The sequence below is a fragment of the Anomaloglossus baeobatrachus genome, chromosome 2 (assembly GCF_048569485.1).
Source record: "Anomaloglossus baeobatrachus isolate aAnoBae1 chromosome 2, aAnoBae1.hap1, whole genome shotgun sequence".
NCBI classification, from domain to species: Eukaryota; Metazoa; Chordata; class Amphibia; order Anura; family Aromobatidae; genus Anomaloglossus; species Anomaloglossus baeobatrachus.
This window is the reverse complement of record NC_134354.1, coordinates 114,136,535-114,149,085: the sequence shown is the minus strand read 5'-3', so window position 1 is coordinate 114,149,085 and position 12,551 is coordinate 114,136,535. Positions and strand designations below refer to the sequence as shown.

Genomic DNA, 12,551 nt, shown 5'->3' with positions numbered 1-12,551 from the left:
TGTGTGTGTGTGTCTCTGTGTGTGTGTCTCTGTGTGTGTGTCTCTGTGTGTGTGTGTGTGTGTGTGTCTCTGTGTGTGTGTGTGTGTGTATTTTATAGCAAGAGGGAGCAGGTTTTCCGGATGAGGTGTAATGATCCAGCTCTGATCTCCTGGTCTAACATCCTGCATGAGTAAGTGTGGAGGGAGGGAGCAGCACAGCACAGCTGAGTTTAGCTGTGTCGCACTCTATCAGATCTCCAGGTTACTGGTTGTGTCCGAAATTACCATGGACTCAACTTGACTGTTTTTGTTGTTTTTCTGTTTTTTTGTTTTTGTTTTTTTTCTTGACCAGTTAATAAAAAAAATCCCAAGCAGACCAATATTTTTTACTGACACATTGTAAAACCATAAGAAATCATTATGACTATAAGTGATGCATGCCTGCAGCCCATAGTATGATTAGCTGTATTCATAGTAAACTGTAACATTAGTCAATCTGTAGAAGTTTCTTCATCAGACTCCTTACAATTATTTATTTTACTTATGTAGCGCTATTCCACAGCGCTTTACAGACATGATCATCACTGTCCCCATTGGGGCTCAAAATCTAAATTCCTTATCAGTATGTCTTTGGAGTGTGGAAGGAAACTGGAGAATCCAGAGAAAACCCACACTTAAGGGTACTTTACATGCTGCGACATTGCTAGCGATCTCATTAGCGATGTGAAATTCTAGATGGCAAGTGCGATCTTTCGAGATCGCACATAGGTTATTTAACGCATGTGCGCTCTCGAAAGATCGCACTTGCGATCTAGAATTTCACATCGCTAATGAGATCGCTAGCGATGTCGCAGCATGTAAAGTAGCCTTAACACTGGGAGAACAGAGAAACCCCTTGCAGATGTTGTCCTTGGTGGGATTTGAACCCAGGACCCCAGCACTAGCCAATGAGCCACTGTGCTCCCCTTACATAATACCTTCCATGTAATTGGGAACTACTTTTGAGGTACAGTGCAAAGCTCAGAAGGGAAGGAGCACCATATTAAACTTCAGAATTTGCTCCTGGCTTGGTCAAACAGGCTTGCCGTAGCTGGCTGACTTGGAGGGTATCGTCCTGTTCTGGCACAGCAAATGGAGATTAGAAAGTGAAAAAACTTTCAGCTCACCCGAGTAAATGCATTCCAGGACTTTGTGGAGTGCCCGCGGTTCACCGGACAGGCAGGTCCGGACTCAGAAGCCAAAAGAAGGAGGGGGTAGAGCACAGCACAGATTCCAGTAAGATAAAACCCTAAAAACTTTATTAGGTCATATTAAAAGTTTTATAAAGGTACAAAAAGTTCCATGATAAAGCCAAAGAATGGATACTTGATGTGTTTCGGACTCAAGAAATAAAAATATGATTAAGGACTGTTTTTATTTCTTGAGTCCGAAACACGTCAAGTATCCATTCTTTGGCGTTATCATGGAACTTTTTGTACCTTTTTAATATGACCTAATAAAGGTTTTTTTTTTTTTTTGGTTTTTTTTTGGATTTCAGCTACTGGAATCTGTTCTGGGTCGTCTCCCCTCCTTCCATTGGCTCAGCAAATGTAGTCTGGAAACTATTCTAAAAAATCTGTGCGCCAAAAATCAAATGTGGGGTATTGCCAAATTCAGGAGAAATTGTAATACATTCTGGGGCCTTGTTTACCTATTCCCCTTGTGAAAATTAGAAATCTGGGGTTAGAACATTATTTTAGCAGTAAAAATGTAATTTTGTCTTCACCGCCCAGTAGTATAAACTTTTTTGACACACCTGTAGTGCCAATATGCTCACTGCACCAGATGAATTCATTGAGGGGTGCAGTTTGTAAAATAGGGTGACTTGTGGGGGATTTCTGCTGTTCTGGCATCGCAGGGCCTTGGTCAATGTGACATGGCACCCACAAAGCATTCCAACTAAATCTGCACATCAATATGGTGCTCCTTCCCTTTTTTACATTGTACTGTGCCTCAAAAGTAGTTTTTGACCACATATGGTCTATTGGTGAAATCAGAAGAAATTGCATAACAAATGGTCTGGTCTATCTCATGTTACCCTTGTGAAAATGAAAAGTTAAACGTTAAACAACATTTTTGTGGTTAATGTATTTTTTTTTTTCATTTTCACTGCTCAACGTTCTAAAATTCTGTGAAGCACCTGGGGGGTTCAAGGTTCTCACCAAACATATAGATATATTCCTTGTGGCGTCTAATTTCCAAAACTGGGTCACTTGTGGGGGGTTTCCACTGTTTAGGCACCACAAGGGGCTCTCCAAACATGGATGGATGATTCTAGCCAATTTTCCATTCAAAACGTCATATGGCGCTCCTTCCCTTCTGAGACTATTGTGCGCTCAAACAGTAGTTTTCTACCACATATGGTGCATCAGTGTACTCAGGAAAAATTACACAACTTGCATTTTTTCTTGTTACTGTTGGGAAAATGCAAGATTTGGGGCTAAAGTAACATATCTGTGGTAAAAAGTAATATTTTCATTTTTTTTCCTTTCATCTTGCTCTAGTTCCTGTGAACACCTAAAGGATTAAGGAGTGAAGCTTTTAGAATGGTGTCACTATTGAGTGTTTTCTGTCACCTAGGCCTCTGTCACGTCAAATGTGATTTTTGGTTCTTTTTTTTTTTTTTTTTTTTTTGTTTAAAAAAAAAATGGGTTTTCTAAAAATTTTTTTTTTTTTTTGGGAAATCTGACAAATTGCTGATTAAACTTTAAACCCTTCTAATCTAATAAAATCTGTTTAAAAAATTGTAAATTTAGATGTGGTAAAAGTTAAAATGTTAGTTAACTATTGTGTAACATAACTGTTTAGTTTAAGGGCATAAAAATTAAAAGTTTGAAAATTGTGAAATTTTTCATTAAATTTCAGATATTTTCTCAAATAATTGCACAAAATATTGCCTTACACTTACTGCTATCTTGAAGCACAGTGTCACTAAAAGACACCTATAATCACTAGGTTCCATTGAAACATTGAATGAAGATAAAAAACAGCCTGGGAAGTGAAGGGGTTAAATATTAGTCATCTCTTCTTCTAATCATGCAGGAGGTTAGACCATGAGATTGGAGCTGCATCTTTACATCTCACACTTAAAAATTAGTTCTTGGCTATGGTAGAGGTGTGTTCTTTCTCCTGTGTTGCTGCCTGCTTATGATTGGTCAGCTTCATACATGAGGAAAAGGTACATGCCCTCAGTGACAACTTTGATCACTTTTTCGCCTAAGTCCAAGTGAGTGCTAATAATTGGGTGTGAAATATTTTGATTGCTAGTATTTTCCAGGCCCCCTTCACATGTTCGTGTCTCCGGTACGTGATTGGTCCGTTTCCTAACGTGCCAGAGACATGGGCACACGTAGACCCATTAAAATCAATGGGTCTGCGCTCACGTGCATGTTCTGCCATGGACTGTGTACGTGTGGAGCATATGTGTGCTCCACACGTAGACCTGTCAGTTTTTCTCCAGCATTAGGGGTGTCACACGGACCGCACGGATGTGATCCATGTGACACGCACTGGAGAAAACACATGTGCCTGTGAAATAAAAATAATTTCTATACTCCCCTTCTCCAGCACTGCTGTCACTTGCTTCCGACCCCCGCTCATTATGCTTATCGCATATGCACTCCACTGCGGGCCGGAAGCAGCAGCAGCGGGGAGTCGGCAGGGCTGGATACAGTAGATCAGAGACAGGTGAGCAGAAAGTTCCCGTTCTCAGTGTGTTATCACGGAGAACACACGTGTGCCATAAACGCGGCACACGGAGGGCAATACGCACCTTTGACACGTCTGTGAAAAACGTTCGTGATTCTCACGGACGTGTGAAGGGGGCCAAAACTGAGTGGTAAAGTAAAAAAACAAACCTACTTTTCTTTACAGTCAATATTTGTGTGTCCAGTTCTGCTTGGAAAATTTGGTGAAAGGTCTCCTTTAAATGTGGTATATTTCTGTATTTCTGTAGTATGTCACGGAAGTGTAGAAGAGTGATTCCCCCCCAATAATGTTTCTACTCCGTTAAATTAAAGTTGCTGCTCAACTGGGTTCAGAAACCAGAAGGCCTTGTGTCTACACCGCAAATGTTTTTATTCCCCTTAGACGGCTGGGAATAAATGCTTATTTCTGATCTGGGGTAGTATTCATGTCCCTGACCTGATTCCAGTATTAGATTTGTGTGGAGGTTTTTTTTTTTTTTATTTTTATACAGGACTCGAGATAAATGACTTGATGAGTTTAGTGTCACACAAAGTGATTGTGCTAAATGGTGTTATATTGTTAGAGTGGATATCAAAGCTTTCTTGCTTTTTGCCAAGGTGACTTTTTTTTTTTTTTTTTTTTTTTTATCCTTTTGAAAAGTTAATTTTATACGGTTTACCAATTCTTACCAAACTCTTAAGTAAAGATCTGCTTCCTCGGCTAGTTTCTTAAATCGTACTTCCGATAAGCAGAACTGCGGATCTTTGTCAGTGCGACAAAGGAGCAGGGAAGTCGCACATTTTACCCTTTTTATATTGAAATGGGCACCTTCATCCAAAGCAGAAATGATTGCAGATCTCAAACCCCTCAACTCACACACATTTTCTATAAGTGACTATGTGGTGGGAAATAGACTTTGTTTTTCTCACTGCAGGAACTTTGCTTGAGGTGACCAAGAGATTAATTACTGTAATTTTCTAACTACAAGACGCACTTTTTTCCCCTCCCCCCCCCAAATGTTGGGGGAAAGTGGGGGGGGTGTTTTATAGTCTGAATGTAGGGCATTGCTGCAAGAATGAGGGTGCTGCGGGTCATCGGCGGCACGAGCAGGCTGTAGATATGCACGCCCATCCTCCCGCCCATCATCTCTCAGCGCTGAAGCCGGCGCTGACAGGTGGGCAGGATGATGGGCGGGGGATGAGCGCATAATAAACAGCCGGCCCACGTGATCATCCCTGGCAACTACAACCTGGAGTGATCATGTGTGTCTGTATTCACTGCCCCCCACGCAACATAATCAACGCAGGGGGCAGTGAATAAGTATGGTATACTCACCATTCCCCTGCAGCATCGCAATGTCCTCCTGTCTGCCTGCCCACTGATCTGTGTAGAGAGCGGTGAGCACAGCGATTACGTCATCCCTGTGCGCACGGCACCACACACATCAGCGGGCCGTCAGACAGGAGGACATTGCGATGCTGCAGGGAACAGTGACCGACTCAACATAGGTCAGTGGTGCTGCTGCTGACACAGAGGAAGATGATCGATGCTGCTGGCATAGACAGGAGGACGAGCAATACTGCTGGAGTGAGGAAAGGTGAGTATTAAATATTTATTTTTTGTGTGCTACAGGACGCAGGCCGTATAGCAGGATGAGGGACATATATACAAGGCAGAAGGATAATTACCAGGATAGGGTACCTTAGTTAGAGAATTTGAGGACATTACCCCACAACAGTGTCAGCAGCAGATCCTTGCCCTAGAACAGTGTGTCATGACTAGCGGTCATAGTGTTAATCCCCACCGGCTGCTGTGCGCTGCCGGAGGACATCCGCGCACGTCAGCTGATTTTGTACAGCTGACATGTCTGCCTTTCAGGCACGAGTGGAATCGCTATCCACCTGTACCTGATAACCACCGGCCACTACCAGAAGTCACGTGACATGATCACGTGGATCAAATGGTTGTCATGGTAGCACAGGGTCATGTGATGACTCCTGTAACTCACATGACTCGGGTTCTGTAACAAGCAGCCGAGTACTGCAGGTAACAAAAGATCATTTCTCACGATTTGAGCAGCGCTGCTCTGATCGGGAGAAAAGAATGAGCGATCAGACAGCTGATCCTTATAGCCCCATAGGGGGGACTAGTAAAATAAAAAAAAAAAAAAAAAACCTTTTGAAAAAAATAAGCCTAAAAGTGCAAATCACCCAAGCTTTCGCCCCATTGAAAGTTAAAGGGTTAAAAAAATAAAAAATATACACACATTTTGGTATCACCAGAAATGCCCGCTCTATCAAAATATAAAATCAATTAATCTGATCGGTACATGGCATAGCGGCAAAAAATAATTCCAAACGCCAAAATTGTCTTTTTTGGCTTACGCAAATTTTGTGCAAAATGCAATAGCATGCGATCAAAACGCAGCATCGGCGCAAAATTGGTACTGTTAAAACGTGAGCTCGAGACGTAATACATAAGCCATCACTGACCCAAAGATCCTGGAAAGTGAGGAACATAACTCAGACCGTGAGCCACCTTTTTTTTTTTTTTTTTTTTTTTTTTTGGACAAGCTTCTGGGGTTTTTTTTTTTTTTTAATTTAACCCCCTTAGATAAAAGTAAACCTATTCGTGTGTGGTGTCTATGAACTCGCACAGACCTGAGGCATCATACCCACACATCAGTTTTACCATATAGTCCATATAGTGAACACAGGGAATAAAATATCTCAACAATTCGTGCAATCGCACTTTTTTTTTTTTTTTGCAATTTTTCCACATTTGGAATTTTTTTTGCAGTTTTCCAGTACACTGTATAGTAAAACTCCATGGTTTCATTTAAAAGTTCCACTCGTTCCGCAAGATTGATGGAAAAATAAAGTTACGGCTTTTGGAAGAAGGGGAGCGAAAAAAAACCCCCCAGAAAATCGGCCAGGGGTGAAGGGGTTAATATGGAATTATTTTGACAATAGAAATTCCAAATGAAACTCTGCGTAACTGACACTCGGGCTAAAGTATGTGCAAATGATGACGTGTCAAAGTATTAAAAGCCTAAGGCCCTGTGCGCACACTGCGTTTCTTGCCGCAGTTTTGCTGCAGAAAATGTTCATAACCTTTCTGCAGTCCTTCCACAGCAAAACCTATGGTAAAAAAAAATGGTGTGCCCACAGTTTTTTTTTTTTTTTTTTTTTTTTTTTCCCCCTACAGATTTTGTTGCAGAATTTCTGCAACACAAAGAATGTGCATGTCACTTCTTTTCCGCGGGTACTTGCCATAGATAATGGTAAAAAACCGCAGGTACCAACCCGCTGCAATACAGTGGCAAATCGCGGCTAAACCGCGGTTGCGTTATTAGCGCGGTTTGTACCGCAGGTGCGGAATTCTGGCAGAGGATGCAAATTTTTCTTAAGAAAAGTCCATTTTCTAGTGCACACATGGCCTAACATAGACTAGAGCTTTTTATTTTTTTTTCTTTTCCTCCTTTATTCAGGTCATCTATATTATTATGAATGGTTGAATATGGACTTTTATACCTGTAACAGTCTATCTGACTACATACACAAATTGACCAGAACTTTAGATCTCAAGTCTTTTGTAATCCGGATGTCCTAAACATTTGACTCATTGGCCATGGATGATATTGACTGACATAATGCTTATCTTCTCCCATAATCTTCAGTAAAAGTCTGAATGTGACAATAAATAAAGTTGCATTTACACCGCAAAGTGATCATGGATGAGCAAATTGCTAGTTTCTCAAGCAGCAGCCAGTTTACACGGCAAGATAATCACCTGGTAAATGGGCAAAATGATCTCTTTCCACAGCGTAAAAAAGAAATCCCCATTGTTGCTGGAGCATTGTCCTGTATAAACATCTGCAGCCTATTTGCACTGGCCAATATATATTAGATGCACAATGGTTACTTTGGTCTGACTGTGTAAATGTGTATTGAACGACCACTGGACGGTCCATGTAAACGTACCCTTGGGAGGCACATACCCTTGGCTAGGTCCTTCCCGGAGGGATATCTGGCTATTTTCTGTGTTGAGACTCCTAACAGAGGCTCCATGGACCTTTTTTGCTTTGCATACTTCAAAGGGGGCAATGCACCTAGGATTTCACTGTGTTGAGCGCCTTCGCTGGCTGCTGGCAGTGTTTTCTCAGGCTGGTCTCCCCGAGATCAGTCATTGTTTTGTTTTGAAAAGCATTACTGCAGCATTTTTTATTTTACTGTTGGAGTGGTGCTTCTAATCTTAATTCTCTGCACTTAGTTTCATACCCACCACCATCTTAACCTTCTATCAGCACCCTGCCCAACAGTCCCCAGCAGGTTGTGATCTGCCAGCGGCTCCAGTGTTTAAGGGAGCGAGACTGATATCGCCTTTTAAATTTCAAGTCTGAGAGCCTCATGGACTTGCATTGGGCTCTTGTGCCAATGGCTTTTAAATTGCACCAGTCAGAAGTCACAAGATGGTGAAAGTGAAGACACCGGCGGTTAAGTGGAACCGGCTCAGGGACCTTATATTAGAAGCAGCAACGCAAACACTGGGGGAAAATAAAAAACAAAAACTAAAGTGATGCTTTAAAGGTAATCGGTCAGCAGATTTTTGCCATCTCATCTGGGACCAGTATGATGTAGGCAAAGAGGCTCTGAGTTCAACAATGTATCACTTAGATATTACTGTGTGCAGCCGTTCTGACACAGTGAAAGATTTTAGATTCTGTATGTAGCAGAGCTCTGGGAGCTGCCCTTTCCCACACCAATCTGAGTATCTCTCCATAGTCAGAAGCTGCAAATCAGAGGGTTTGGATTCAACTACAACTCGTGCTGCTGAGACCCACTAATGGTAAAGATAAGAGGCATAGATTAACATTGCAAGTAGACAAAAAAAACTGAAAGAAGACTTGTAGGTCTGAATTTTCTGTATTAGTAGTGTATTTGACATATCAATTTGTGCTGTAAAAAAACCTGAAACTAAGGGGTACTTTGCACGCTGCGACATCGCTAGCCGAGGCTAGCGATGCCGAGCACGATAGTACCTGCCCCCGTTGCACATGCGATATCTTGTGATAGCTGCCGTAGTGAACATTATCGCTATGGCAGCTTCACACGCACTTACCTGCCCTGCGACGTCACTCTGGCCGGCGACCCGCCTCCTTCCTAAGGGGGCGGGTCGTGTGGCGTCACAGCGACGTCACATGGCAGGCGGCCAATAGAAGCGGAGGGGTGGAGATGTGTGGAACGTAAACATCCCGCCCACCTCCTTCCTTCCGCATAGCTGGTGGAGGCAGGTAAGGAGATGTTCCTCGCTCTTGTGGCTTCACACACAGCGATGTGTGCTGCCGCAGGTACGAGAAACATCGTATCTCCTATTGGTGCGACATGAAAATGTCTGACACTACACAGATTATCGATTTACGACGCTTTTCGATAGTTTATCGGCGCATCTAGGCTTTACACGTTGCGACGTCATTACCAGCGCCGGATGTGCGTCACTTTCGATTTGACCCCCGACGATATCGCAGTAACTATGTCGCAACGTGCAAAGTACCCCTAAGTTTTTATTTACATAAGATATCTAATAGGTATCCATTTGACATTTGTGCACACAGATTTCAATCTTTTCATGTTTTTTTGCAAAAAAAAAAAAATCTGTTAAATTTTATATAAAAATGTGATGTGAAGCAAGCTTTATAGGGAGATTGATAAAAAGGAACAAAAAAAGGCTCCTGGATTCCCTCCCCTGGGGTTCAGTGGAGGCTGTGCAGGGATAGATATCACCATAATGGCCTGTAGTTTTTCTTTCTGATGTCGCTTGTAGCCTCCTCCATCCCACACACAACTGTCTCCAAGCTTCAACATCCCAACTGCATTCCTCTAACTCCTGGATGATACTGATTAAATGACTAACTAGCCACATGGCTCCTAAAATACTTGCTATGACTTTAATCTTTCCTAATCTCCTCTGAGAAGGGGTAACATGCTATCCTATAAAGACCACAGAGCGTATGATCACACGCACCACTCGCTAATCTGCAACCTGTGAACACAGCAGCAAAGCGTACATCGGGTAAATGGTTCTTCCTTCTTTTTTCTTTTCGGTCTTGGACGAATGGTTGTGGTAAGAATCGCATGCATCTAAAAAATGTATATATCTTTTGTTTGTGTAATTTGTGAAACCTTTCCCTTTCCCCCTGTTTTTGTTTTGTCCTCAGGAGAGAAGCCATTTTGAATTATCACAGTGTAATGACCAAAAACCTGCGTTGTACTCGCCATTCTCGGCTGTCTTGGAGAAATACACGGAGACTTCAGCGTACACTTGAAGGCTGGACTGAGGTGGCCTTAACCAGTATTGGCAATGTTGGGGCACGTTAATGATATGCTGTGTGTAACCAGCTTTGTCTATTATACCTGTACGTCTAAATGGCTGTTACTAACCGCAGCGCTGCGTGAGGCGTCTGTTCTGTGCACTTGGACTTTATATATTTCTACAACATTTACTCACTACACTAATATTCACTTGTTAACTGTTTATGTGAAGAAAGGATGAGAATGTAACTGGTAGTGTTTGGTACAGGATCATTATTAGGGAATCACTCCAGCAGTGTTTTTCTATTTTCAGCTATAAATCTAAGCCCCGTCTTGTACTCTCTTTCTGGCAGCTTCACCTTTTATTGATGCCACTCTGGTCCCACTTGTGCCCGTAGCTTCTGACTGGTGGTTGGAAGTCAGAGGTTTCGTCATATGCTCCCAATGCAACTCTGAGAGCCAGAACGAGACTTTCATAGAGTTGTATTGAGTTGTGACCGCCAGCAGCTCCAACAAAGACTGGAGCTGCCGGCAAGTCACAAATCACCACAAGCAACCAGAGTGGAGATGATAGAAGGTGAAGCTGCCAGGAGGTTGAGTATTTGACAGGGCAGGGGATTTAAAGCACCACTCCAGCTGTGCAATAAAAAAACAAAACGCTGGAGTGGTGCTTTAAACATGCTGGACAGGCAAAAATATTCAACAAAAGTTTTGAGTAGTGTTGAGCGGACCCGAACTGTAAAAATCCGGATCCGCGCGGTTTCAGCGTCCAATCCAGGTCTGACCCGGACCCAGGAATCTGGCTGCACGATCCGGATTCGTGTTTTTTTTGTTTTTTTTTTGTTTTGTTTTTTTTCTATCGATCTTAACGGATCCTCACTTCTTTGTCAACTTGCCACTGATCCGCCGGAACCGGATTATGAGTAATCCGCTCAACACTAGTTTTGAACCATTATCCATAATCCAAATTGCCGCTTTCTCCTAAAACGAAGACAGGACATCAGGACAAATATGTATGTCCTCCAACGTACTAAAAACAAGCCTGCCTGCACATAAACATCATTAGATTATAAAAGGATCAACTGGAAGAAGTCCCATATTGTCGAGTATTTGGTTAATTTAAAGCTGAACAAAGTGATCATCTCACTGCAGAGCTGAGGACGCTTCTTATTTTTACTAATAACATATTAAGCTAATAAATTGCTACGAAAGTTTTTTTAAAAGGAAACCGTACTCTGTTATATAGCAATATCCAATATATCATGTAAGGCTATTGGCTTGTCTACCTATTTTTATAATGCTTAAAATGAAGGAAACACTTTTGTACTTTGTAATATTATTGGAAGTGTGTATATCTTTTGTATTATAATCATTTCTGAAAAATGCTTTTGTGTTTTCTATTAATTACTTTTAACACCCCACACACCATACTAAACATATATAATACATGTTTGTGCACACACGTGTATATATACATAATTAATTGTGTGTGTGTGTGTGTGTGTGTGTGTGTATATCAGCTTTTTCTTTGTTATTGCTCTAGGGTTAAGGCCCAGTCACACACAACGACTTACCAGCGATCCCGAAAACGATGCGACCTGATAGGGATCGCAGGTAAGTCGCTGGGAGGTCGCAGGTGAGATGTCACACAGTCAGACCTTACCAGCGATGCAGGAACAATACAGGTCGCAGTAGCGACCTGTTTAACGATCTCCGCAGTCACTGTGACCCTGTCACACAGTGTCACACAGCAATGTGTCCTGCCCAGCAGGACATCGCCTTTGAAGAAAATGGCCTGGACCATTCTGCAACGACTAGCGATCTCACAGCAGGGGCCTGAACGCTGGTAGATGTCACACATAACAAGATCGCTAACTGGATCGCTACTGCGTCACAGAAACCGTGACTCAGCTGCGATCTCGCTAGCGATCTCGTTATGTGTGACGGTACCTTTTTAGTAAAGGCAGTAACAAAGATAAATGTTCCTACTATGCAGCTACTTAAAAGAAAAAAATATCAAAGGAAGGACTGCTTCAAACACAACTATCAACATAAAAATTGTTTGTTGAACAAGATATTGAAGAAAAAAAAAAAAAAAAACATATTCAAAAAGCAGAAAAAGAAATCCCAGGGGTTGGTGCCCTCCTAGTCTTTTAATACACATGAAAAAAAAAACAAAAACATGTAACCAGGGCAGAGGAGGTTCTTCAGAAAAACTTCCAATGGAAAAAATGTGAACTAGCTCTTAAAATGCCTGTGCTGGAATCTAAATGGCTAAGCCAAAGTGTGTGTGTGTGTGTGTGTGTGTGTGTGTGTGTGTGTGTGTGTGTGTGTGTGTGTGTGTGTGTGTGTGTGTGTGTGTTCGTGTTCAAAAATGTAGGTACACACTGGTAAATTAAAGTGCTTATGCCTTGAACTAGTTAATTGCTATGTGGAGTTTAACAAATAAATACACACTTATGTAAAAGGGAACCTGTCACCACTTCTTCTTTTTTGGCATATAATCTGCAGCCACCACCACCGGGCTCTTATATA

The 12,551-nt window shown here is 42.0% G+C and overlaps 1 protein-coding gene across 4 annotated transcripts in view; it reads left to right on the top strand.

The window, feature by feature from the left end:
• PIMREG (PICALM interacting mitotic regulator) overlaps positions 1 to 11,401 on the top strand; it is a 63,734-nt gene extending 52,333 nt beyond the window's left edge. For 3 of the 4 annotated variants that reach the window (XM_075333210.1, XM_075333208.1, XM_075333209.1), the window contains one exon: positions 9,923 to 11,401. In XM_075333210.1, the coding sequence (XP_075189325.1) occupies positions 9,923 to 10,082 (160 nt within the window). In that variant the 3' untranslated portion in view covers positions 10,083 to 11,401. The remainder of the gene's footprint in view (positions 1 to 9,922) is intronic. The other variant, XM_075333211.1, reaches the window with a different exon arrangement.
• Positions 11,402 to 12,551: the final 1,150 nt, after the last annotated feature.